At 41.7% G+C, this 25,475-nt stretch overlaps 1 protein-coding gene across 2 annotated transcripts in view; it reads left to right on the plus strand.

Annotated features, from left to right (window-relative positions):
- Window positions 1-22,596, plus strand: part of LOC149451125 (sulfotransferase 2B1-like) — a 120,632-nt gene extending 98,036 nt beyond the window's left edge. For both annotated transcript variants that reach the window (XM_089690964.1, XM_089690965.1), the window contains exons 5-7: window positions 13,279-13,373; window positions 14,465-14,645; window positions 22,305-22,596. In XM_089690964.1, the coding sequence (XP_089547090.1) occupies window positions 13,279-13,373; window positions 14,465-14,645; window positions 22,305-22,420 (392 nt within the window). In that variant the 3' untranslated portion in view covers window positions 22,421-22,596. The remainder of the gene's footprint in view (window positions 1-13,278; window positions 13,374-14,464; window positions 14,646-22,304) is intronic.
- Window positions 22,597-25,475: the final 2,879 nt, after the last annotated feature.

Raw genomic sequence — 25,475 nt, forward strand, 5'->3', positions numbered from 1 at the left:
GTTATCATAGCTGTCAGAAGGTGCTCATATAAGTGTGTAGGCAGGTGCCTACCCCGGCAGACTACTGTGGTCGATATTGGGCTGCCGTCCCCACCCAAGTCTGTGCCACCTGTCACGGGACCTACCAAGTCAGTGCTTCCCTTTTCAGAATCTTCTATTAACATGCCAGACTCCCCCTGTTGGGCTTTGGATCGAGTTAGAAAGCGAGAATCCTGCTGAGTGATGAGAAGATATCACCCACTGAAAGATATGCTGCTGCCTACCATCCTGACTCAGGAATCTCTGGATCAAACACTCACCGCCATGCTCATGCAATCAACGTTAGCTGTACATTTTGGGAATTCCCTGGACAGCTTACCAGTGACCTCCATTCTGATCTTGCCAGTCCCGGAGCCTTCAGCCTTACGTAACTTGGGGCTTGGCGACTCTGGACTCACTTTTCCACTCGTCCTAGAAGAGCTGCCAGAATTGGAGCCTATGCCTTCAGTTCTCTGAGGGGACATCGCTACCAATAGCAGCGAGGAGAATGCTCCCCAATTATCGTCTACATCTAGCACCCATCAGGACACTTCTGAGGAATGGAGTTAGCCATCTCTCTTTGAGATATACAGAAAGTTCACCCACCAGTCTGTGGATGCATATCTCCCTCAAGGGTCTGTACCATTGCAGGCGAGAATAACTAGACTGTCAAGGCTGAAGCGGTACTTTGACAAGAATGTCACTGACCACTACTGTCAGAAGTTCTCATATGTGACAGAAGCCTTATTTAAACAGCTGGAAGAACTTCCCCACATCTATAGTAGGGAAATTTGGGAGAAACTGAGCACTAGAACACCTCTCACAGTTCTGGTACCAAAACAAACTTATCAAAGCATAATGCCATTATTTATACCGGGGGTTTAATGGGGGGAGACACAGTTACATGGACCAGATGGAACTTGTTAAGTCTGGCTACACTTATACAGTGGAACACCAGACATGGCATCCAACCATGGATCTCATACCCAGAGAGATCTCTTACCTAATACATGATCCATGCACCCAGGCAGGGGATGTGTGCACTCCCTGTGGCCTGGCTGTGCTGTGATTCATTACAGCACAAGTTGATCAGTGGGTCTCCGCCTGATTGACCACTGGGACCCACTGACTGTAAACAACACAGAACTCTGTTCACTGACTGGATCTTGCTTTTTTTTTATTCCTTGCTAAGCAGGGAAAAGAACAACAGGATCCTTAGTTAAAGCAACATATATTACACACATTAAACATAGTCACACAGTTAACCCCTTGATCGCCCCTAGATTTTAACTCCTTCCCAGCCAGTGTCATTAGTACAGTGGCAATGTACAGTATTAGCACTGATCACTGTATTAGTGTCACTATTAATGTCAGTGTCAGTTAGTGTACCCCCCAGCCATCGTCATCTAGTGTCAGATTGCTACCTATAAATCGCCGATTGCCGCCATTATAAGAATACAAATTATTCTGACTCAGATTGTTGTGATAGCGATGTATCCCTTGTGAGACCTCTCTGCCTAGCCTGTATAAGCAGATATAATCACTGTGGACAATCCTTATCAGATAGCTTGAACTCACCAATACTGTGTTCATCCAGAAGTTGCTTTATTCTGTACATGTGACAACAGGATACAGCAGAATGAATGGTTTCCAGTATTATGCGGTCAAAAGATGATAATTTCTGTAGCGTACTATGCAGAATACATGTGTCCCTGTTACATGTGGTTTGTTAGCTGCCTCCATGACACAGGAAGTGCTGAACTCAAGAAGAAGGGAGGAGCTTCATATACAAAAGGAACTGTGTCATAGATCTCAGGGAGGCAACATGAAAAACAAATAAGGCCACTGGATGCCAGCATATAACTAACTATAGAAATATCCATAGGAAATGGTACAAAGAATAAACTATATGAATTCTCATGTACATTAACATAAATATTAACTGTGTAACAGCATACAAATAAATAAATACAAATTCCATAGTTTGCAGACGCTATAACTTTCATGCATACCAATCAATATACACTTAATGGGATTTTTTTGTACCAAAGACATGTAGCACAATATATTTTGGCCTAATCTAATTTGATTTGTTTAAATTTTTATTGGATATGTTTCATAGCAAAATAAAAAAATAAAGTTTTTTTTTCAAACTTTTAGGTCTTTTTTCGTTTATATAATAACAAATACAAAACCCAGTGATGATCAAATATCAACAAAAGAATGCTCTATTTGTGTGAAAAATAGGATAAAAAATTAATTTGGGTACAGTGTTGCATGACTGTGTAATTGCTAGGTAAAGTAGCGCAGTGCTGAATAGCAAAATATGGCCTGGTCATGAAGGGGGTAAAACCTTCCGGAGAGCAAGTAGTTAATCTTTAAAGTACTTTTTGTTTTTCGCTTTTTTTTCTTTTAATTTGAATGGCATTAGTTTGCTGCAGGTTAGCCCTTCACCTACAAAACACTTGTTTTTTTTCCATATTTCTGCCGTATTATATGTTTATATTGCAGGTGCACAAAATTTATAATAGTAGCTACATTAATATTTAATTCTTAACTGGGCAAATCATTTCCATGCAGAAACTCTAAGATTTAACATAAGGAGTAAAAACAGAGCAATTAAGCAGGCTCCCAAATGAGTGCGAAAAATCGTTACCACCAGTAATAACCTGGCAACACCTTTACCATGTGTCAATCACTCTGGACAGCTGGTGAACTTGTACAAAGTCATGGAAATCTAGGGGCTTATATATATATATATATATATATATATATATATAAAGCCCAAGCAAAATTAGGTGGGACGTGAAGAAAATAAGAATCAAAACATGTGTATGTGTCACTTTGGAAAATAATATTTGTAGTATGTGAACTTATCACAGTGTTGGGTATGGTAACAATTTTTTGAAACTATATTTTCAATTTATGTAGTATTGTGCACAAGGAGAAAGATATACACAAATTCCAGAATATTCAATAAAATAATCTTTTGTCTGATGCCCACCAAAACATAGATGCAGCCTGCCTCCTGGGTGACTGCATGGAAAGGCCAAGTATGAGTGAACTGTCGATGTACCTCCTGAACAATTCTATCATTTGTCTTGTGGCTCAACCTAATACCAGTTCTGAATGTGATAGAAGATTGTTTGGTGACCTCCTCCTGGATCCACCTCGCTCTAATAACTAATTTACTCTACAAAATCCTTGTGGCTTTTAATGACAATTGATAAGAATTGGAGTGTTGGGCTGTAAAGAAGGTAGTAAACAGGGGAGGACTGACCATTTGGAAACTTGGGCACTGCCCGAGGGCCCGGGGTCAGTAGGGGGCCCCATAAAATGCTCCTGGTACCTTTTTCATAGGCATGTTTGAGTTTGGGCAAGGACAAAAGGGCCCCATGATCCCCTATTGCCCGGGGGCCCCATGAGTTGTCAGTCCGCCCCTGGTAGTGAAATATGAGCATGATGCTTTATCACAACTTCAGGACAGAGATGTGTACTTTGTTTTTAACAAATTTCTTATGCTGGCTTTCCAAAGCACCTTGTGCAACCTTTTTTCAGCAGGGAAATCTATGGGAGTTCTTACAAAAATTCAGAACATTTAAATGTGCAGTCACCAGTAACATCTTGCTGTGGCAGGTATTGTTTCCATTTTAGAACCTTTAGACAAGTTGGTTGACTGGCATCCTCAGCTCTTGGTAAAGTACTTCATGGCTTTACAAAAAATACTAAAATGGTTCTAACACATACAATTACTCATGGGTCATTTTTGATGACAGATCTCTGTATTTCTCAAACCCCAACAATTTAAAGGAATTAAATTACCATTTGACCTCCAGAAGGTTTTACTCCCTTCATGACCAGAGCATTATTTTGCTATTCAGCACTGTGCTACTTTAACTGGCAACTGCGCTGTAATGCAACACTGTACCAAATTAAATTTATATAATTTGTCACACAGATAGAGCTTTCTTTTGATGGTATTTGATCACCTATGGGTTTTTTCGTTTCTATTATATAAATGAAAAAATACGAAAAAATTTTTGGGAAAAAGCAATATTTTCCAATTTCTGTTATAAAACATTTGATAGTGTGGTGGGCAACCAGGCACTTGCTGGCTGAGAGGTATACTAACTGATATTGACATCAATAGTGACACTAAGGTGTCCGTTTATGAACCAGCGGTAATAGATTGCTGCTCAGTTGTCCGGCATTCTCGGAGAACACAGTTCTCCTGTGAATGCAGTTTATGAAGCAGTTCTCCGAAGGAAGGGAGAACGGTCTCCAAACGCTGGAGAATGGTCTACAAATGCTGGAAAACGGCTGATTTTACTATAATCTCGCGAGATTACAGTAAAAGATCAGTTTACTAAACAGAGGTAAATTATCTCTGCTTAGTTTTCGGTCCCTCCGATTCTCCAGCTCTGGGCTGGAGAATCTGGAGGGAGAACACAGTTCTCCAGTGAAGAGCTGACATGATCTCCTGAGTGTCATAAACTGCGAATGACCAGAGAATAGCTGAGATCCATTGAATCGCAGCTATTCTCTGTGTTATAAACGGACACCTAAGTGAAGTCTTCTCTTGATTGTAGACTTTTACAAAAGATACGCCCACCTCCTGGAGAGTGTCCTTCACTGTCTAGATATAGTGAATGGGTTCTTCTTTACCACAGAGAAGATCCTGCAATCATCCACCACTGTTATCTTCTGTGGACATCCATGCCTTTTTATGTTGCTGAGCTTACCAGTGCATTCCTCTTTCCTCAGAATGTACCAAACTGTTGATCTGGCCACGCCTAATGTCACTGCTATCTCTCTAATGAAACAGCTTGTCCGATTACTTTTGGTCCCTTGAAAAAGTGTGTGTGGGGGGGGGGGGGGGGGAGGGGGGAAGAAGGGGGGCTACTCTTAAAAGCTGTAATTCCTAAACCCTTTCTACAATTTTGATACACATACCCTCAAATTAAACCAGAGAGTGTGCACTTTCAGCCCATATCCATTATATAACTATAGCTTGAATATGTTTTGGTAAATACCTGAAAAAAAAACTAAAATTGTGCCTGTGGCCAAATATATATAAATCTAACTGTATATTTAGTTTTTTTCTAATTTTTTGAATCAGATTAAATAAAAAATATTCTTTAGGTGCATTGAACGTAAAGCCCTGCAAGATGATGCTGTGGAGGCTCGAATCGTCATGACGCGTTTTGGTGTACATGACATCACTGCGCATGGCAGGTGTGGCCAATTGTTTGGCAGCCATTTTAAACATATATTAAAACAATATCAACCGCACTCACCAGATATTGGTGAGTATTGCACCTTTTAAGATTGTTTTGGGCTCCTAAACCCCCTTTTCCAATACCTCCAAAACTCCTTTCCACCATAGGATAAAGGATACTCCTCCCTTCGCTCCTGCCTTCTCCTCTCTCCAACTCCACAGCAGTGCGGGGAAACAAAATTTATAACAATAGTGTGATACTGCTAGTACTCTGTAAACTGCTATAAAACATATGCCAGTCCACTCACATTTCTCATGATCAAAAAGAGCATTTTATTGCCTCAATAGGCTATCACAAAGTCCACAGCTTCCACATAATTCATGGCAGAGACCTCACAGACTGGTCCAACGAGTGCTCCCCAAGCTCAAATAGGTGATACTTGCTTGGGACCTTTTATGCACAAAGTTCCTCTTCCTCGTAGCATTTCTGACAATTTGTGCAGATAACTTCTTTTACACTGAAATCATGATCCTCTGTTATCAATGAAAGTAGGGTATAAAACTGGCTATATACTGTTCGTGGTTCAGTTTTTTCATTAAGCCAGTGGGCAGAACAAAAAAAATTAACTGGTTCCCCCATCCACACACCTGATGTGAATGGGGAAATCCTTCCAGCTGTACTTTTGTATTATGACAGCGTGGAAACTCCCCTGCTGTCAGAATAAAATCAGTGCTGGAAATAAGTATTTGATTCCCTGCTGATTTTGAATGTTTGCCCACTCACAAAGAAATAATCAGTCTAAAAATCGAATGGTAGGTGTATTGTAACACTGAGAGACAGAATAGCAACAAAAAATTCAAAAGAAATGCATGTCTAACAAATTATGCACTGATTTGCATGTTCATGAGGGAAATAAGTATTTGATCCTCTTCACAAAACATGACTTAGCACTTGGTGGCAAATCCCTTGTTGGAAATCACAGAGGTCACACCCTGTATTTGGCCACCAGGTTTGCACAGATCACAGGAGGGTTTTTGGCCCACTCCTCTTGGCAGATCCTCTCCAAATCATTAAGGTTTGGTGGCTGATGTTTGGCAACTCGAACTTTCGGCTCCCTCCACAGATTTTCAATCGGATTACTGTCTGGAGACTGGCTAGGCCACTCCAAGACCTTAATGTGCTTCTTCTTGAGCCACTCCTTTGTTGCCTTGGCCGTGTGTTTTGGGTCATTGTCATGCTGGAACACCCATCCACGACCCATTTTCAATGCCCTGGCTGAGGGAAGAAGGTTCTCACCCAAGATTTGACGGTACATTGCCCTGTCTATCATCCCTTTGATGCAGTGCAGTTGTCCTGTCCCCTTAGCAGAAAAACACCCCCAAAGCAGAATGTTTCCACCACCATGTTTGACAGTTGAGATGGTGTTCTTGGGGTCATAGGCAGCATTCTTCCTTCTCCAAACATGGCGAGTTGAGTTGATGCCAAAGAGCTCGATTTTGGTCTCATCTGACCACAACACTTTCAACCAGTCCTCCTCTGTATCATTCAGATGTTCAGTGGCAAACTTCACATGGGCCTGAACATGTGCTTTCTTGAGCAAAGGGACCTTGCGGGCACTGCAGGATTTCAATCCTTGTCGGCGTAGTGTGTTACCAATTGTTTTCTTGGTGACTGTAGTCCCAGCTGCCTGGAGATCATTGACAAGATCCTCACGTGTAGTTCTGGGATGATTCCTCACTGTTCTCATGATCATTGACACTCCACGAGGTGAGATCTTGCATGGTGCACCAGTCCTAGGGAGACTGACAGTTATTTTGTGTTTCTTCCATTTGCGAATGATTGCACCAACTGTTGTCACCTTCTCACCAAACTGCTTGGTGACAGTTTGGTAGCCCAGTCCAGCCTTGTGTAGGATCTTGTCCCTGACATCCTTGGACAGCTCTTTGGTCTTTGCCATGGTGGAGAATTTGGAATCTGATTGTTTGATTACTCCTGTGGACAGGCGTCATTTATACAGGTAACAAAATTAGATTAGCAGCACTCCTTTAAGAGACTGATTCTAATCTCAGCTTTTTACCTGTATGAAAGACACCCGGTAGCCAGAAATCCTGCTGAATGATAGGGGATTAAATACTTATTTCCCTCATGAACATGCAAATCAGTGCATCATTTGTTAGACATGCATTTCTTTTGAATTTTGTGTTGCTATTCTGTCTCTCAGTGTTACAATACACCTACCATTCAATTTTTAGACTGATTATTTCTTTGTGAGTGGGCAAACATTCAAAATCAGCTGGGGATCAAATACTTATTTCCTTCACTGTGGATCAGCTCTGCAGCCATTGTCTTCAGCCTCTTGTAAGCAGGTACTTAATGAGGCATTACTTTGTTAGTTGGATTAATTATTTCCTACTTTAAGTGTATTTTCTGCTGTGTACATTGCACTACATAGCTTATATTGCACAGCAGAAGTGGTGCTATTTGGTTGGTAGGCAAGGGTTAAATCAGCTAGCCAGACTCCCCTCACATTTCTGAGGAGTACCATCCTCTGCTGGGTAAAGCATATAAAAAGGGGAATTTTGTCAAGGTATACGGTCTGTTCTCTGCTCTCTACCTGGGAAGAGAAGGATAGTCCTGCTGAGGCTGCAATCTACATTCAGCTGCTTTACTACCCCTTGTGGGAGCCCATTTGGGGTTCCAAGGAGTATAGATTTATATGGCCCGGTACAGGCTCCGCAGTACTGGCTCAGAAATGCTGCACATCTAGAGAGAATGTACCAAGAGATCTAACAGAAGTTGTGTATGTAATGCATGTGTTACAAAAGTATAAAAGCTTGGCCACAGATTACAAAGGGTTAACAGAGTTCTCTCAGAGGAATCTCACTTTAATGTTAGAGTGCTGCCTCAATGCTGAATTCACGTGGCTGCAGTCTATGCCTGCCACTGGGGGCAATAGCAAGAGCTCACTTCAGGGTTCCAGACTAGGGCGCTGAATCCCACCCACAATTTGGAGTAGCTGTCAGGATACGCCCCCTGTACACACCTGAAGTCAGCTAGTAAAGAGACCACGGCACGTGTAAAGAAACGTGGTAGACATGTGAAAGGAAGTGTGCCTAGCTTGTGCTCAGTGACTGATTGCATGTTCTCCAGTGATTGGCTCTTGCAACATTAGAGGCAGGATAAAAGTGCCCTGATCCGGAAGCTCTCCATGTGGTTTCACTGCTAGAAGCTCTGCCGCCATGTTGCATCAGTTGTTGCCATAGAAATAAGAACCTCTCATCTTGGTCTCCGGACTGCTGTACTGGCTGATCATGGGGATGGTGCACTGCCGAATTGGAGTTCAGGATCCATCTGTTTTTTTCAAAGTGCTGCCATATGTCATCAGGCTTTTCCCATGAACTTGTCAGGCCATGCTTTGCCTCCATCTGGCTATTGCAGAGGAACCATAGCACTCAGGGACTGATATGCTGCCTTTACCATCTACTTTTACTGCTGCTGCTTTGTTGCCAAGAGTCTTGGTCCTGTTGTCAGTGCTTCACACTGCTGCTGGTTCCCTGAGTGCCCTGCTGCCTGGATCAGATGGGCCTTGCCTAGATTCCCCTATACAGACTGGTTGGCCACTTCATCTCTTTGAAAACGAACACATATTAATTACACAGGTTCTGAGGCTAATTTAATGCAGATAAGGCACTAAGTGAGTTTAATTACCACCTTACACAAGTTTTAAAGGGATGAGGTGGCAACCCAAGGGCATGGGAACTCTCCAAAGAAACTACTCCTTTTCAAGAACTCAGTGTCTGCTGTAGAAGGAACTATTGGAACTTTTCACTGCTCTCATGGAAACCTTGGTTGCAAGGACTATTGGCCCTAAACCAGATTGGAATTCCAATGTGTCTGCGCCTAAGTCACCAAAGCAACTGACTGCACCTTTAACTGAGCCAGCTGACTTCACTATCCCTGTGGAACAGGATGCTCACAAACTATTCAAGGATCCTCAGGTGCAGGACCTGACAAGGGTTCCTTCTACAAAGGTGTCACTGCTGTTTATATTTGTCATGCATGCCAATACCTATCTGGGTAAAATTGTAGAATTGTCAGAATATTGCACTTTTGATATCATGCTTTTTGGATGTTTTCTGTACAAATAAAGGTTCTCTTCTGTACATGTTTAAAATGTGCATGCTATAAGTTATGATTATTTTGTTTGATATTAGTTAGGACAGATCAACCATAAGATGGGTGAAGTGTAAGCAGGTACTTAAAGTGTTACTAAACCCACAACAGTAAAATCAGTCTGTATATGCAGTAAAGCTTATACTCATTGTGGAACCTAAGGGGTTAATCCTCCACACTGTGTAAAAATAATGTTTGATCCTGTCTTCTCTGATCCTCTCCTTTTTCTACTGTCCCCAATCCATCTGCTGATAGAACAGAGCCTTGGGGGCAAGCTTCACATACTCACCTTGGTGTGTATTGCTAGACAGTTATTTTGTCTTGGAAGAGTGCATGTGATAAGCACAGGGCTAATCAGCACTGTCCAGACAGAGGGTCAGGGGTTATGCAGCCTTATAGAACAATCAGGGGAGAATGAAAACTCCTACAAGCTTTAACCAGTGCTCTGCTGGACATTGATAGAAGTCACAAAACTGCTCTAACTGCTAATGTGAAAAGGTATTTTGCAGTTTATTTACTAAAATAATTGCATTTCCATGTTCTGTGTATTGTGGGAGACCAGATATAGTGAATGCAGGGTCCTGGGTTTAGTAACACTTTAATGAGGTATTATTGTGTTGGTTATTTTTTTTTCCTGGTTTAAGTGTATATCCTTCTGTGTAAGTTGCACTGCTTAGTAAATGGTGCCCAGCAGAAGTGGTGCTGTTTGGTAGGTAAGGGTTAACTCTGCCAACTAGACTCTCTGAAGAGTACTGCCCTCTGCTGGACAAACCATATAAAAAGGGGAACTGTAGGTGAAAAGTATTTTCTTGCTAATTGGCAAGATAGGCAGAGTGCGGCTGAGGATGTAGTCTCCATTCTGCTGCTTTACTACTCCTTGTGGGAGCCCGGTCGGGTTCTAAGGGTTTATGAACTTATACTGCCAGTCATGAATTTACTACCAGTTATGGATTATTGCTAACAAACTATGGATTTACTGCCAATAATGGACTCTTACTTTGCAAAGGAACTTTAATGGACTTTTACACCCAAATAACGTATCACTACCTCATGGGGCAAATAGGGGGCACCATGGGCACAACTAAAATGGCACTTTGAGAACTTTGTGAGGAATGTGTGTAGAAATATCTTGGAGTACTGTTTTCTTTGTTACCTTCAACTACTTTAGTAAAAGAAGATGTTGTTCAGTTCTACTTCTTGGTCTGAAGTTATTATAGGGGAGCATGCATAGCATATTATTATTATTATTATACAGTATTTATAAAGCGCCAATAGTTCGCTCAGCGCTGTACATTACAAAGGGGGACAGAACATGTGAAAGAACAATACCAATACAATGCAAAACATGAGGGGATTGAGGGCCCTGCTCTTTCGAGCATATAAAATAACAGGGCTTATTCTAGAGAACAAGAAAAGCTAGAAAAGATATAGTACAGAGGTCTAATGAGCAGAGAAGCTATTCTAAGGAGGTTGGTAAAGGCCAATACAAGCTGCGTGGTACTGGCTCAGAAATGCTGCAGGTCTAGAGAAAGAGGGAGAGAATGTACCGTGAGATCTTACAGAAGTTATGTCTATAGACTAGAGCATGTGTGTCAAGGCAATTGACGTTTGGCCACAGATTACAAAGGGTTAACAGTGCTGCCTCAACGCTGAATTCACATGATCCTAGTTTATGCCTGCCACTGAAGGAAATAGTAAGAGCTCACTCCAGGGTTCCCCAGTAGGTTGCTAAACCCCACCGACATGCTGAACAAGTGTCTTTTAGATGATAGGGAGGTTGAACAGAAGTCGATCGACAGACTTCTGCTCAACTGCAGTGGGCATGCATGGATCGGAATTCAGGTAGTCCTTGCTGAAACAGCCAAATTTTGACCTGTGATTGGCCACCTTTTAATGATTTAACTATATACTGTATATAAACAGAAAAAAAAATTTGTTACTCCCATTTACCCTAGGTTCACACCTAAGCATTTTCCACAGCGTTTTGCAGAAACGCAGAACAGTCCATTTAAGATGATTTCCTATGGAACATGGTAAGATCTTCCCCTGAGCTGTTTTTGGAAAGGGCCAGGGACTTTTTGAATGCAAAAAGTTGCATTTTTGATTCTATGGAAACGCTGCAGAAAAGCATGTAGTGCGTTTTTCTGCATTTTTTCTGCATTTTTGCGGTGTTTTCGATGCGTTTTGCATTTTAAGTCTGCCTAGCAACAAGAAAAATTTAAAAAAATGCAAAACGCATCAAAAATTAGTAAAAAACACAGGTGGAAAACCGAAAAACGCAAAGCAAAACAATGCAGAAATGGCTCAAACGCAATCTGAATAGGTGTGAACCTAGCCTTAAACCTACTCTACTACTACTCAAATCATCATTACTTGATTTAACAAAGGTGCATATTATTATTTATATGCAGTTATGATCAAAAATATTGGCTCCCCTGCATTCTGCAACATAATGCATCACTTCGTCCAGTTGTTTAAGGATTCTCGTGTTTATTTCTTTTGTTTGTATTGGTATGACCCAAAAAAGTGGAGAAAGAAAAAGCCAAATTTGACACATTCCACACAAAACTCCAGAAATGGACCGGACAAAATTATTGGCACCTTCAATTTAATATTTGGTAGCACACCCCTTGGAAAAAAAAAACTGAAATCAATCACTTCATGTAACCATCAATGAGATTATTACACATCTCTACTGGAGTTTTGGAGCACTCTCCTTTCACCAACTGGTCCAGGTCTCTCAGATTGGAAGGGTTCCTTTTCCCAACTGCTGTTTTGAAATCTCTTCACAGGTACTCTATGGGATTAAGATCTGGACCCATTTCTCACCAGTTCAGTACTCTCCAGCACTTTGTCTTAAATCACTGACATGTCATCATCCTGCTGTAAGACCCATGACCTCTGATGGAGACCCAGCTTTCTGACACTGGGCCCTACATTGCACCCCACAATTCTTTAGTAGCCTTCAGATTTCATAATGCCATGCACATGGTCAAGACATCCAGTGCCTGAAGCAGCAAAGCAACCCCAAAACATCAGTGAACTTCCATCATGTGTCACTTTAGAGACTGTATTCTTTTCTTTAAAGGCCTAATTTATTTTTCTGAAAACAGTAGAATGATGGGCTTTACCAAAAGGCTGTAATTTTGTTTCCTCTGTCCACAGCACATTGTCCCAAAATGATTTTAGCTTCCTCAGGTAAGTTTTGGCAAACTCCAATCTGGCTTTTTTATGTTTCTGTGTCAGCATTGGGGTCCTCCTGGGTCTCCTACCATAGTGTCCCTTTTCATTCAGATGGTAATGTGTAGTGTGAGTTGACACAGTTGTACCCTGTGCCTGAAGGTCAGCTTGAATTTGTCTGGAAGTTGATCAAGGTTCTTTAGCCATCATTCAAACAATCCTTCATTGAAATCTTTCATCTAGTTTTTCTCTTTCACCCACGACCAGGGAGATTAGCTGCAGTGCCATGGGCTGTAAACTTCTTGACAATGTTGCGCACAGTAGACACAGGAACATTAGGATCTGTTCCTTGATACAGGTGAGTTTATTTACAAATTATAGGAGCATCACAAACTTGGAATGCAATTATTTCTTACAATTTTGAGAAAGTGCCAATAATTTTGTCCAGTCCATTTTGGGGGTTTTGTGTGGAATGTGTCAGATTTGTCTCTTTGTTTCTCCACTTTTTTGTGTCATACCAATACAAACAAAAGAAATGAACATGCCTAAACCTTTGTAATTGCAACAATCTTCTGAGCAAAGTGGGGCATTATCTGACAGAAATACAGGCTTGCCAATATTTTTGGCCATGAGTGTATGTTATCATGTTGTAACTTTATTTACTAATTTGTTCTATTAATTGTTCCAGCTCTGTATGGCTCTTGGTTTGACCATGTCAAAGGTTGGATGCAAATGAAGGACGACAGCAGATTCTTCTATATTACATATGAGGAGCTTTTAATGGTATGGAAAGGCAAGGAACTGGATTGAACATACTGTACACTCATCCCTCCATAACTGAAACACAAGCTAATGAATAAAACACTTCCAAGCCCACTTTGAGACAATTTCACCAACTTGCAAGGTTGCAGGCAAAAGTACAGAACAAACAAGTACATTACATTTGTTGCAGTGTTTTCCATTCCATGAATGCTTTTTTATTCACTTGAAATGCACCTTTGAATTTGCTAGAAGATCTTACTACTCAAGGAAAAGTCAATCCCTTAACACACTTTCTGTATTCTGCTGGGTATATCTAATGACTCTCTGTGCTGGCCTACAATTTCTGCCCCTTCCTACACCTCCCCACACACTCAAGTTTTATGAGATATTTTGATTGCTTATGGAGATACTGCTGACCAGTAACTCTTCTGATCCAGCAATTACCTTCCCTGCACATATTCATGTAGGAAAGCTCTAATCTGAGTCCATTCAAGGTTCCTATTTTAACTGAATCTCTGATAAAGGGGGAGTTTCTCTTACCCCTGAAACTCACCGGTTGTTTTTTTTTAGTGCAAACTAGTAAATGCATTTGGACTGATTTTTTTGTTTAACTATATGACATTAGCATTGATACTTGCCTAAATTAGGTGGTATACAGTATACTGTTCAGTATTAGTACAAATTCTGCCAGAGACCTACTATGTTAAAATTCTACGGATGAATAAGCCCTTATACTGAACTTCTCCTACATGCTCCTTTTTGATCTGTTAAATATGCAGTTGATAAGGTTTTGTTAAATCTGTTCAATAGGTTCAAAAATAACTGTTGCTCCTGCCCAATCTCCATTCCTCTTGTGTCCTGTCCACTCTAGGAGGTTTTCTTAAGCAATGTTATCAGTCTTGCTGTGGTTACCTCCCCCCCATTTTGGATAAGTGCAGAGGAGGAGGTGTTCTGTAGTCTAAACACACTTGCTGTATCAGGGTAACAACAATGCTGCTCCATAGATACAGTACAATGAACGTGCGTTGTCATCCAAGGACATCCTGCATTATACTGATTACATTTATATACTATTCATGCCAATAGTAGTTACATTAAAATATTTTTTTCAGGACCCTCGTGGAAGTGTGGTCAGACTCTGTAAGTTCCTAGGAAAGGAGTTGGACGATGCTCAGATTGACTCCATTGTAAAGCATTCAACTTTCAGCAGCATGAAGGAAAACAAGATGTCTAACTGGACTCAAATGGCATCTGACTTTTTAGATCACACAAAGGGCTCCTTTTTACGTAAAGGTATGTGGATAGAATTCCAAGTGATATTCACTTGTTTGAAGGAAGAGTATACAGAACCTGGACCGTTAACTGTTTTGTTTTGTAGGACATAGGAATTAGATCCCTTGCAGTTTTCAGCTTATTCCAGTCCTGGAAACACAACAGGAAAGTCTCTTTAAAATGAGAGTAAATTACCTGTTAGGGTCCATTCACCGCAGCAAGCTGTATACCCACTAGTGTGCACTATGTAGGGGGTGTTATGCATCACAATGCTTACGTGTTTTCTTTTTTAACTTTACTTAACATTACCAGTAAATAATTTGTGTAACTTCATGTATGCAGCTCCTTGCAGCATGTTGACATGATGTATTTTTAAGCAACGCAGCCAAAAGCACATGTATGGTGTGTACAGGGCACATATACAGGAATTGTTTTCTATGTACCTATGTGTTGAGCCTGCATTGATCAGCACTGATGAATGTACCTGGTGTGAACAAGCCCTTAGATAGTGGTCACCATGACAGTTGTTCCTATTAAAGTGGTTGTAAACCCTTACATATACTCAGCGAAGTTACTAGCCTCAGGTGATACAGCACATGGGAATTAAACAAATCCCACTACACAGGTTGCACTTGTTTTTCTGCAGTATTCCAGAGATGGAGAGCTAAAATTACACACTGCAGAGCTCAGTGTAGAGAGAAGGTAGGGAAAGAACACACCCAGAGGAAACTGGAACCTTCAGGGCCCCGATGCAAGAAACCATAAAGGACCCCCCTGACCTCATGCCAGGGACTTTCCCTCCAGGCCTGGGGCCCTTCCCTCTGAGCCCGGGGCCTTTCCCTCTGGGCCCTTTCAACTGATCCCAGGACCCTTTACGCCCATTGCAAGGCCCTTTATTGGGTGGGACATGGTGGGACCCTTTCACATGTTCTGTAGCGGGTCCACTTCCTGCCATCTTGGGGCCCTTCCAACAGTGGTGGAATGCCAGGGCCTGGTCACAAGTGTGACCTTTGCGACCCTGATAGTTCTGCCACTGGTGCCAGTAGGACTGTGAATGGTGTTGGTCAGTAGAGCAGAGGTTGGTGTCAGTATGACAGTCGACTTTGTCAGTAATGCAGTGGATGGGTCAAAAGGGCAGTGGACATTGTCAGTATGGCAGTGGATGGGTTCAGTAGGGCAGTGGACGGGGTCAGTAGTTTTTATTTCATACCATTTTTTATTATTATTTTTTACAATTGTATTTTTTACAATTTTTTAGGAGCCCCTTTGGGGGGCTTTGATGAAATATCAGTATTTTAAACAGACCTCTGATGTCTCACCTTTGATATAGAGAAAGGAGATTGAGGACATTGCCCTCAATCTCCATTTGTGCAGCCCTAGTTGCACAGAATGAACGCACAGAAATTGCTCTGTACAAAGCTTCCCGTTTATTCACAAACTGAAGCATAGTAAACACAGTTTACTAAGTATCCATTACGAATGGACAAAGTTAGTGATTGGTACTGTCCATTCAGAAATGGAAAAGGGCAGCAGTTAGTCTGTTATGTTTTTCATACTTCTTAAGCCAGGCTTAAATTAAAGGGCTTGTTCACCTTTTACGTTTGACAAAAATATCACTATGCATCACAGTGTCCTCAGTATATTAACAAGCAGTGTTCTGTTTGAAAAAGAAGGCTTACTTTTTCATCTGCTTATTTCAGATGCCAGTATATAACGAGCCATGGATGTGCAGCCCGGAAACTCACAAACGAGCAGTTGGCTTCTTTCTTTACTCACATGTGCAGTTCACGCTCCCACAGCTCAGCATTCTGCAAGGGTGAAAGAGAAGACTGCGATATGTGGGTAGAGAACAAAGCCAAGGGATTATACATCCCCACAAACAATCCCCCCTCATTCAGAGACAAACCAATTGTAAATCAGAGGTGGTGAACCAGGGCTTTTTTTCAGCGGGAACACAGGGGAACGCAGTGCTGGCACCTCTAGCACTGAAAGTATGTAATGGCAAGGGGTGTGCTGGAGGGTCTATTGATGCTGGCTGCTGGGCGATCTATTGTAATTGGTGGGGATCTGTTTTTGTGTGAGGGTGTGTTGTTGCTGCTGGGGGATCTATTGTTGCTAGGGATCTTATGTTGCTGGTAGGGATCTACTGTTGAGGGAGAGGTTGCTGGCTGCTGAGAGATCTGATGTTGCTGGGGTGGATATTTTGTTGCTCTGGGTGGTATTTTGTGTGGATGGTCCATTGTTGCTGTGTGTGAGGTCTACTGTTGTGTGAGGGATCTATTGTTGCTGGGGTGGGGTCTATGGTTGCTGGGGTAGGTTCTGTTGTTGCTGAGGGGACCTATTGTTCCTGGGGTGGGGTCCATTGTTGCTGAGGGTCTATTGTTGTGTGGGGGTATCAATTGTTGCTAGGTTGCGGTCTATTGTTGCCGGGGGGGATATCTATTGTTGCTTGCAGCAGGATATCTATTTTACTGCTTTTCTTGTTATCATTAACTAATTCAATACAAATTATTTAGCACCACAAAATGATACTTGGTTCTGTATTCTCTAAAAGAGGGCAGTACTGGGAGATGGATAGAGGGTGGAACCAAGGGAACGGTGGTCACAGGAGGGTAGGGGGTGGAGACAAGTGGGGCTCAGAAAGGGGGAGTTCCTGCACCTGTTCAAGGAAAAAAAGCTCTGTGGTGAACAATTCTATATTCATTAGGTTCTTAGTCACTAGCCCTAGCAGTGAAATACAAAACTCCATTCCCTTTTTCTAGTTGTCATTTTTGGAGATAGCATGCAGCCACAATTGCCTCCCCCCAGTATGTGGTTGGCATATCTGCATCAAACAGCATGGCTCTTCCACTCTCACATAGAGTACGGTTCATTCTTTCTGCAACCTGTTTTATTCTGAGTTGTATGGTACAGTAGTTTGAAATACTATGCCATGCTTTCTGAGAATCACTTTTGCTGTTGTTTAGTAAAACCCTTTCATGTACCTGTATATTCAGTTTCATTGTCTGCGTGCAATACACCTGACACTTTGCCAAATGTGTTGCTTACTTGAGCCAATTACTGTTCAAGTTACTCTGGTACTTATCTTTTGTTGTGTAACATATATAGTGTAGTATAGCTGGTGTCATGTTTCACATGATTGTCATATGCCTTTAAATGTTCTCTATATTTTGTCTCTGCTCCTCCTTTTACTTTGGTTTAGTTAATACTGTATAGATAGCCCACCCTTTTTCCCAGTAAGGCATTGCAGCTTCTAGCCTCATGTCATCAAGCAGGTCACATTATGATCTTTTGACCTATCAGATGTTCATTGCTGTAAGATTCTCTCAGTTTATGGAATACATTTCACAAGTTCTACAAGATGTCTTCTGTATGGAGTCACTGACTGTGGTATTCAAATAAGATTGGAGTCATCGCTATCTCATCACAACTGTAAGTTACAGAGATCACACTTTCAATGCTTAGATTGGAGAGACAGAACACCTGGAGTAATCATCTATAAACAGAATATACCTCTTCTTTCCTGAAGTTAATTTTTCCATTGGACCGCAAAGATCTGAATGAATGAAGTCCAGAGGTTTTTTTTAACTCTGCTGTTACTCTGCTTTGGAAAGGCTTTTCTTGTCATGTTTTCTTTTTTTTTTACAGCTGGTGCATTTCATTGTTTGATCACATGGACTAATTTTTTGCATAGTCATTCTAGCTTTCCAGATTCTGTAATTTGCCTTGTTTCTTGCACTCAAAGCATTCACGTGTTTCTTGTTGCATGTTACTGTTTTTAGTCCTATGATTTGTCTTTAAAGCAGACTCTGTAATAGAAGCGCCGTCACTATTAATGCTTTCAGTTTTACACTTATGTTCATCCACAAGCTTGCTCTAACATATTTCAATGTCAATTAATCATCTGGACGTGCATCAAGTGCTGTGACAAGTGTTTCATAACTTTCTTGTAAACCACTAATAGTGCTGCAACATGAAAATCTTTTATTTCTTCTCCTATACCTCTCAGGCGTTCAACCATTTACAAGGTGTGCCTTATGTAATCCTGCATATCCTGGCCTTTCATCAGCTTGGTTTGGTATAGCTTTCTAAAAAAATACTGTTTATTGCTGAGATTTGCTCTTTCATGCACATTTTGTAATCCTTCCCACATTTCTTTAGCAGTTTCACACATACATATACATTTGTGGCCAAAAATATTGACACCCCTGCATTTCTGTCAGATAATACACCACTTCGCTGAGAAAATTGTTGCAATTACAAATGTTTAGGCATTCTCATGGTTATGTCTTTTGTTTGGATTGGTATGACACAAAAAAAGTGGAGAAACAAAAAGCCAAATCTGACACATTCCATGCAAAATCCCAAAAATGGACTGGACAAAATGATTGGCACCCTAAATGTAATATTTGGTAGCACACTTCTTGGAACAAATAACTGAAATCAATGGCTTCCTGTAACCATCAAAGAGTTTCTTACACCTCTCTACTGGAATTCTGTAAATCCGCAACGCCACCTCTCCCTGTCACAGCCGCTTTGGTACTCACTCTTTTTCTGGTGTTGACAGGAGGAGAGACTGAGTGGTGGGAACACAAGGAGGCTTTCTCCCTGCAGCAACAACAGGCTGAGAGGGGGGAAGGGAGAGCGATCACAAAGCCCCCTCCTGTCAATGCTGCACCCACTACATACACCCCCCACCAAAGAACATTTGGTCCTCAAAGAAGAGACAGTCCATTGACACATAGGAATCTATTTGCTAAAGCTGGAGAATGCAAAATCAGGATCACTTCTGCATAGAAACCAATGAGCTTCTAACCTCAACTTGTTAAATTAAGCTTTGGCAATAAAACCTAGAAGCTGATATAGATGGTTGAGGAGCTTCTGTGTCCTCTGTAATCAGTGAAATTGGGGTCTTCTTTACTTGCCAAGGATTGGTTGCGTAGTATACATTCTGGAGCCTAAGGCTTGAGGGGTCCAGTATCTGTCTCCTATAGAAGGAGGAGGAGTGGCAGTGTAGATGGCCACAGCCAGTCAATGCCCATTTATTCTTCCTCAGTGTCCTCCTCATCTGTTTTTGGTGGCAGAGATTGGGATTTGGCTATTGAGCGTGTTCTTTGTGGGCCTGTGCTTCCCTCTGGGTGGATCTGGTATACTGGCAATCCTGTAACTGCTTACAGATGATATAAGGCTATAGCAATATATATATATATATATATATATATATATATATATACACACACACACACACACACACTGCTCAAACAAATTAAAGGAACACTTTTTAATCAGAGTATAGCATCAAGTCTATTAAAATCCTGGGATATTGATCTGGTCAGTTAAGTAGCAGAGGGGGTTGTTAATCAGTTTCAGCTGCTTTGGTGTTAATTAAATTAACAACAGGTGCACTGGATGGACAACAATGAGATGACCCCCAAAACAGGAACGGATTTACACGTGGAGGCCACTGACATTTGTTCCCCTACTCATCTTTTCTGACTGTTTTTCAGCATACCAGCGATACCTGAACCCTACAGAGGTTGCGCAGGCAGTCCAACTCCTCCAGGGTGGCATATCAATATGTGCCATTGCCAGAAGGTTTGCTGTGTCTCCCAGCACAGTCTCAGGAGCATGGAGGAGATTTCAGGAGACAGGCAGTTACTCTAGGAGAGCTGGACAGGACTTTAGAAGGTCCTTAACCCATCAGCAGGACCAGTATTTGCTCCTTTGTGCAAGGAGGAGCAGGATGAGCACTGCCAGAGCCCTACAAAATGACCAATGGTGTGAATGTCTCTGACCAAACAATCAGAAACAGACTTCATGAGGGTGGCCTGAGGGCCCGACGTCCTCTAGTGGGCCCTGTGCTCACTGCCTGGCACCGTAGAGCTCGAATGGCATTTGCAATTGAACACCAGAATTTGCAGGTCTGTCACTGGTGCCCTGTGCTTTTCACAGATGAGAGCAGGTTCACCCTGAGCACAGACATGACATGCCAGATGTGAAAGGGTCTGGAAAAGCTGTGGAGAACGTTATGCTGCCTGTAACATCGTTTAGCATGACCGTTTTGGTGGTGGGTCAGTGATGGTCTGGGGAGGCATATCCATGGAGGGACGCACAGACTTCTACAGGATAAACAATGGCACCCTGACTACCATTAGGTATCGGGATGATATCCTTGGACCCATTGACAGACCCTATGCTGGTGCAGTGGATCTTGGGTTCCTTCTGTTGCCCAACAATGCCCGGCCTCATGTGGCGAGAGTATGCAGGCAGTTCCTGGAGGATGAAGGAATTGATCCCATTGAATGGCCCCCATGCTCACCTGACCTAAATCCAACAGAACACCTCTGGGATATCATGTGTCGGTCCATCCAATGCCCCTGGTCCAGATCTGGGAGGAAATACCCCACAACACCATCCTTCGTCTCATAAGGAGCATGCCCCGACGTTGTCAGGCATGCATACAAGCATGTGGGAGCCACACAAACTACTGAGTACCATTTTGAGTTGCTGCAATGAAATTTCAGCAAAATGCTGCATCATTTTTCACTTTGATTTTTGGGGTGTCTTTGAATTCAGTCTTCTGTAGATTGATAATTTTCATTTCCATTAAACGATGGGGCATCCTTACATTCCTAACACATTACCCAGTCCATATCAGTGAAGATATCAAGCATGATATTTTTCCCTATTGAGATCTGATGTGTTTTCAAAGTGTTCCTTTAATTTTTTTGAGCAGTGTGTGTATAGTATATACACATTTTTTTTTTATTATATGTGTATTCTGTTCTGTTTCTAATGTGCTCTGCCGGTTTTTGGGGGTTTGTGAAAGGCAAGGAAACTGATGTGATTTTTCACTGTCTAGGTGGCTTTGATGGAGGAAGAAGGTAGTCTCTCTCCTTCTTCCTCAGTTCTCAGTGTAATTCTCTTTTTTCTCCCTAATTCTCCACCTCTGCGCTGGAGAAGTTGGGAGTTAGAATTTTCAGAGATTTCCAGTGAGGTGCTGACATTGTACCTTCATAAATTGGCCATCTCTGTTAATGACAATGACAGTTTCTCAGTATGCTGAGATGATCAGCACTGCTCATCTCAGTTTTATAAACCAGGATCGCAGCTCATCTCTGTTTCATAAAAGGATACCATAATGTTACAACAAATCATCACAAGATCCACAAAAAATCTAAACCTGTCTGGCATGGGTGGCACTACTCATGCATTCCAAAATATTTCCTTGGGTCATGGCAGGCCATGCAAACCTATCAACTAGTATAAGGGGGCAATCCTTAGGGATGTTTCCCTCACCTGTACTAAAGCTTTCTTCTATGGGACAAAATACTTTGGAAGTGAGCTGGGATAGTGACGTTTTACTGGCTGTATTTTGGGAAAACCTGTAACAATGCATAAGGGATGAATTATATTGGCAAGCTGTACCTTGCACCCTAGATAATGTGATGTCCCTAGTATTCCAGGGGTGAGCTCAGGAACAAAATGTAAACAAAAGTTGAAACCTTATCCTGCAGTCCCTTAGGAGGTGGATTGAAAGGGGCTCCACCATTCTGATATAAGGCTAGATCTACAGTAGGGGTCACATTTGTTAAGCCCTGATATACCACTTCAGGTTTTAGCTATGTTTAGAGACATTGAAGATTTACTCTACTCATATCATTGCTGTGCTTCTTACAGGAATTGCTGGAGACTGGAAGAACCATTTCACAGTGGCCCAGAGTGAATATTTCGATAAAATTTTTCAGGAGAAAGTGAAAGACCTCAACATGTCTTTTCCCTGGGAACAACTATGATTCAGTCATTGGCAAATGTAAATGATTGTAATAACACAACTGTTAGATATACTTTACTTACAAATGTTAGAAGTTGTTGAATTTGTCAATATATGTTTTCTTTGTAATTAAAGGAGATCTAAAGTCATAATGCTGACATTTAGTATTAATAAAGACCATCCTTCTCCAAAGCAAAACACTTCATTACTCATCAGTATTCATTTATTATTATTATTATTATTATACAGGATTTATATAGCGCCAACAGTTTGCTCAGCGCTTTACAATATAACAGGAGACAATACAGCAACAATACAGTTCAATACAAGAGGGTTAGGAGGGCCCTGCTCCTTGGAGCTTACAATCTAAGAGGGAGGGGCTAGTGGTACAAAAGGTAGTAACTGTAGGGGATGAACTGGTAGGAGGAATAGAAGATTTCATTATTGGCTGAGGGCAGGATAGGCTTCCCTGAAGAGATAGGTTTTCAGAGATCGCCTAAAAGTGAGCATAGTAGGCAGTAGTCTGATAAATTGGGGTAGAAAGTACCAGAGGATGGGGGAAGCTCTGGAGAAGTCTTGGAGATGAGCATGAGAGGAGCAGACGAGGGAGCTAGAGAGCAGGAGGTCATGTGAGGAGCAGAGAGTACGGTTTGGGGGATATTTGGAGACAAGTTTGGAGATGTAATTTGGGGCAAAGTTATAAATGGCTTTATATGTTATTGTTAATGTTTTCAATTTCATCCGTCGGGCAATGGGAAGCCAGTGGAGGGATTGGCAGAGAGGGGTGGCAGATACGGAATAATTAGTAAGGTGGATGAGTCTGGCAGCAGCATTCATGATAGACTGAAGAGGGGATAGCCTGCGATGAGGTAGGCTAATGAGGAGGGAGTTACAAGGCAAGATATAACATTGAGTGGATAAGTTGCTTAGTAGTTTCCGAGGTTAAAAACATCCGTATGATTTGGAAAGCGATTGGATTTGGGGCTGAAAGGACAGATTGGAGTCTAGGATTACACCTAGTACCCTGGCATGAGGGGAGGGACTGATGGTTGTATTATTGGTCTTGATGGGAGGGGGCACGGGCTGGAGGGAATACTAGGAACTCAGTTTTGGAAAGATTGACTTTGAGGAAGTGGAGTGACATCCATGCCGATATGTCACTTAGTAGGTTAGTAATGTGAGCACAGACTGAAGGGGTGAGGTGAGGAGTAGAAAGATAGATTTGTGTGTCATCAGCACAGAGATGGTACTTGAAGCCATGGGAGTTTATCAAGTGACTAAGGGAGGAGGTGTAGATGGAAGAGAGAAAAGGTCCAAGGATAGAACCTTGAGGGACCCCTACAGAAAGAGGGAGTGGAGAGCAGGAAAAAGAGTTATAGGTAACGTTGAAGGAACGCTGCGATAGGTAGGAGGAGAACCAGGAGAGAGCAGAGTCTCTGAGGCCAAGAGAGTGGAGTTTTTTGAGGAGGAGGGAATGGTCAACAGTATCAAAGGCCGCAGAGAGGTCAAGTAGTAAGAGTACGGAGTAGTGGCCATTGGTTTTAGCAGTTAGTAGTCCATTAGTCAGTTTTAGTAGGGCAGTTTCATTTATATTCACTGTGGAAATGTCCCTCTAATGTTTGTTGTTGTGCCTGCTCATTTGTACTATTTCTAGTTCTTCATAGCAACAGCAGTGTGGTTGATCCATCATTTTTCTGCCTATAATAACTACATGTCCCATGTCTGCCTGCAGATTATGCCATCCATACCTCAATAGAAAGATAATGTAATGATGCAGTATATTGTATACTGACACATACACATGTAGTCTCTGCTGATTCAGAAGGAAGGCTGCAATGTAGACACTGATATAAAGGAAATCAATATTGATGCAATATTCTGTAATGACAAAACTTTATTTATGGGCACTAAATGGACACAACATTTTAAAGGGATAGGAAAAAGAAATGATATTTTTTTTTAGTATAATATTTTTTTTAGATCACAGCTGAAAAAAAGGAATTTTGAGATCTGGAGGAGGCTGAAGGGAAAGGAAGGAACTTTTTAAAGTTAAAAACAGATTCTATTCAAGTATGTATTCTTTTTAAACCAGAGTTTAGTGTCACTTTAATCTCTTTGTTCTGATCCTGTACACGTGCAACTAGAACCTACAAGAAACCAGGAAGGGCCCCCTCGCTCTCCTCAGGCGGGGCTCTTTCCATTGGTCCTAGGGCCCTTCCCACTGATCCCGGGCCCTTTATTACAGTTTCACAGCAGGACCCTTTCACATGTTTTGCAGTGGGCCCCCTTCCTGCAGTCTTGGATCAACAAAAGAAAGAAACGTGGCAAATCCGACACCAACCAAGGCTACCCTGTAGGAAAGTACAAAAAAAGGAATTAATTAACAATCAATTCATACTCATGAATAGGAGTCACTAATAAAAAACCCAGATCAGAGCCCCAAAATCCTCTCTGCACCCTGCCCACCCTGTTAAAACATTGGATGGATGGCTTGGCTGCACTCCCTTACTGTTGTGTGCAAAAAACTCACCCAATTTTCACCCCTCCTGGGGACTTGTAATGTAGTGAGCTGTCTCCAAACACAGACTTTGAATGGATTGTTGAGTCATTGTTGTGTGATAGGAGCAGGGAGTTGGCACACTGTGTGAGCAAATAGCGCCAGCTGGATTCAGTTCAACCTGCCGATGTATACTGATATACTCTTGCAGTGTCTTCACCCCTGCCACCACACCAACAGGACCTCTATCCCTATATTCCTCAAAGAGGGTCAAACACTTATTAGAAATTTGTCTCCGGTCTGTGCAACAAATGCGGCAACAGATTCCTGTAACTGTCGGAAAGTTAGGGGAAACCCAAGTTTATTTGGAATTTATGTCCTTTTTTTAAACTGACGTTCTTTCTCTGTTGTCCTAAATAATTTCATGCTGATTACAAAAAAACTCCAAGTAAAATTTATGCATTCAATTAAATTTGATTCATTCATTTATAAAACAGATTTTTTGTAAAATATAGTAAAACGTTTGGAGATCCCTGCTCTGCAATCCACGTGGTTCACATCTCAACTGGCCGTTCTCTAT

This window comes from Staurois parvus, unplaced genomic scaffold (assembly GCF_062004578.1).
Source record: "Staurois parvus isolate SC_StPar_1 unplaced genomic scaffold, SC_StPar_1.0 ptg000548l, whole genome shotgun sequence".
Classification (NCBI taxonomy): Eukaryota; Metazoa; Chordata; class Amphibia; order Anura; family Ranidae; genus Staurois; species Staurois parvus.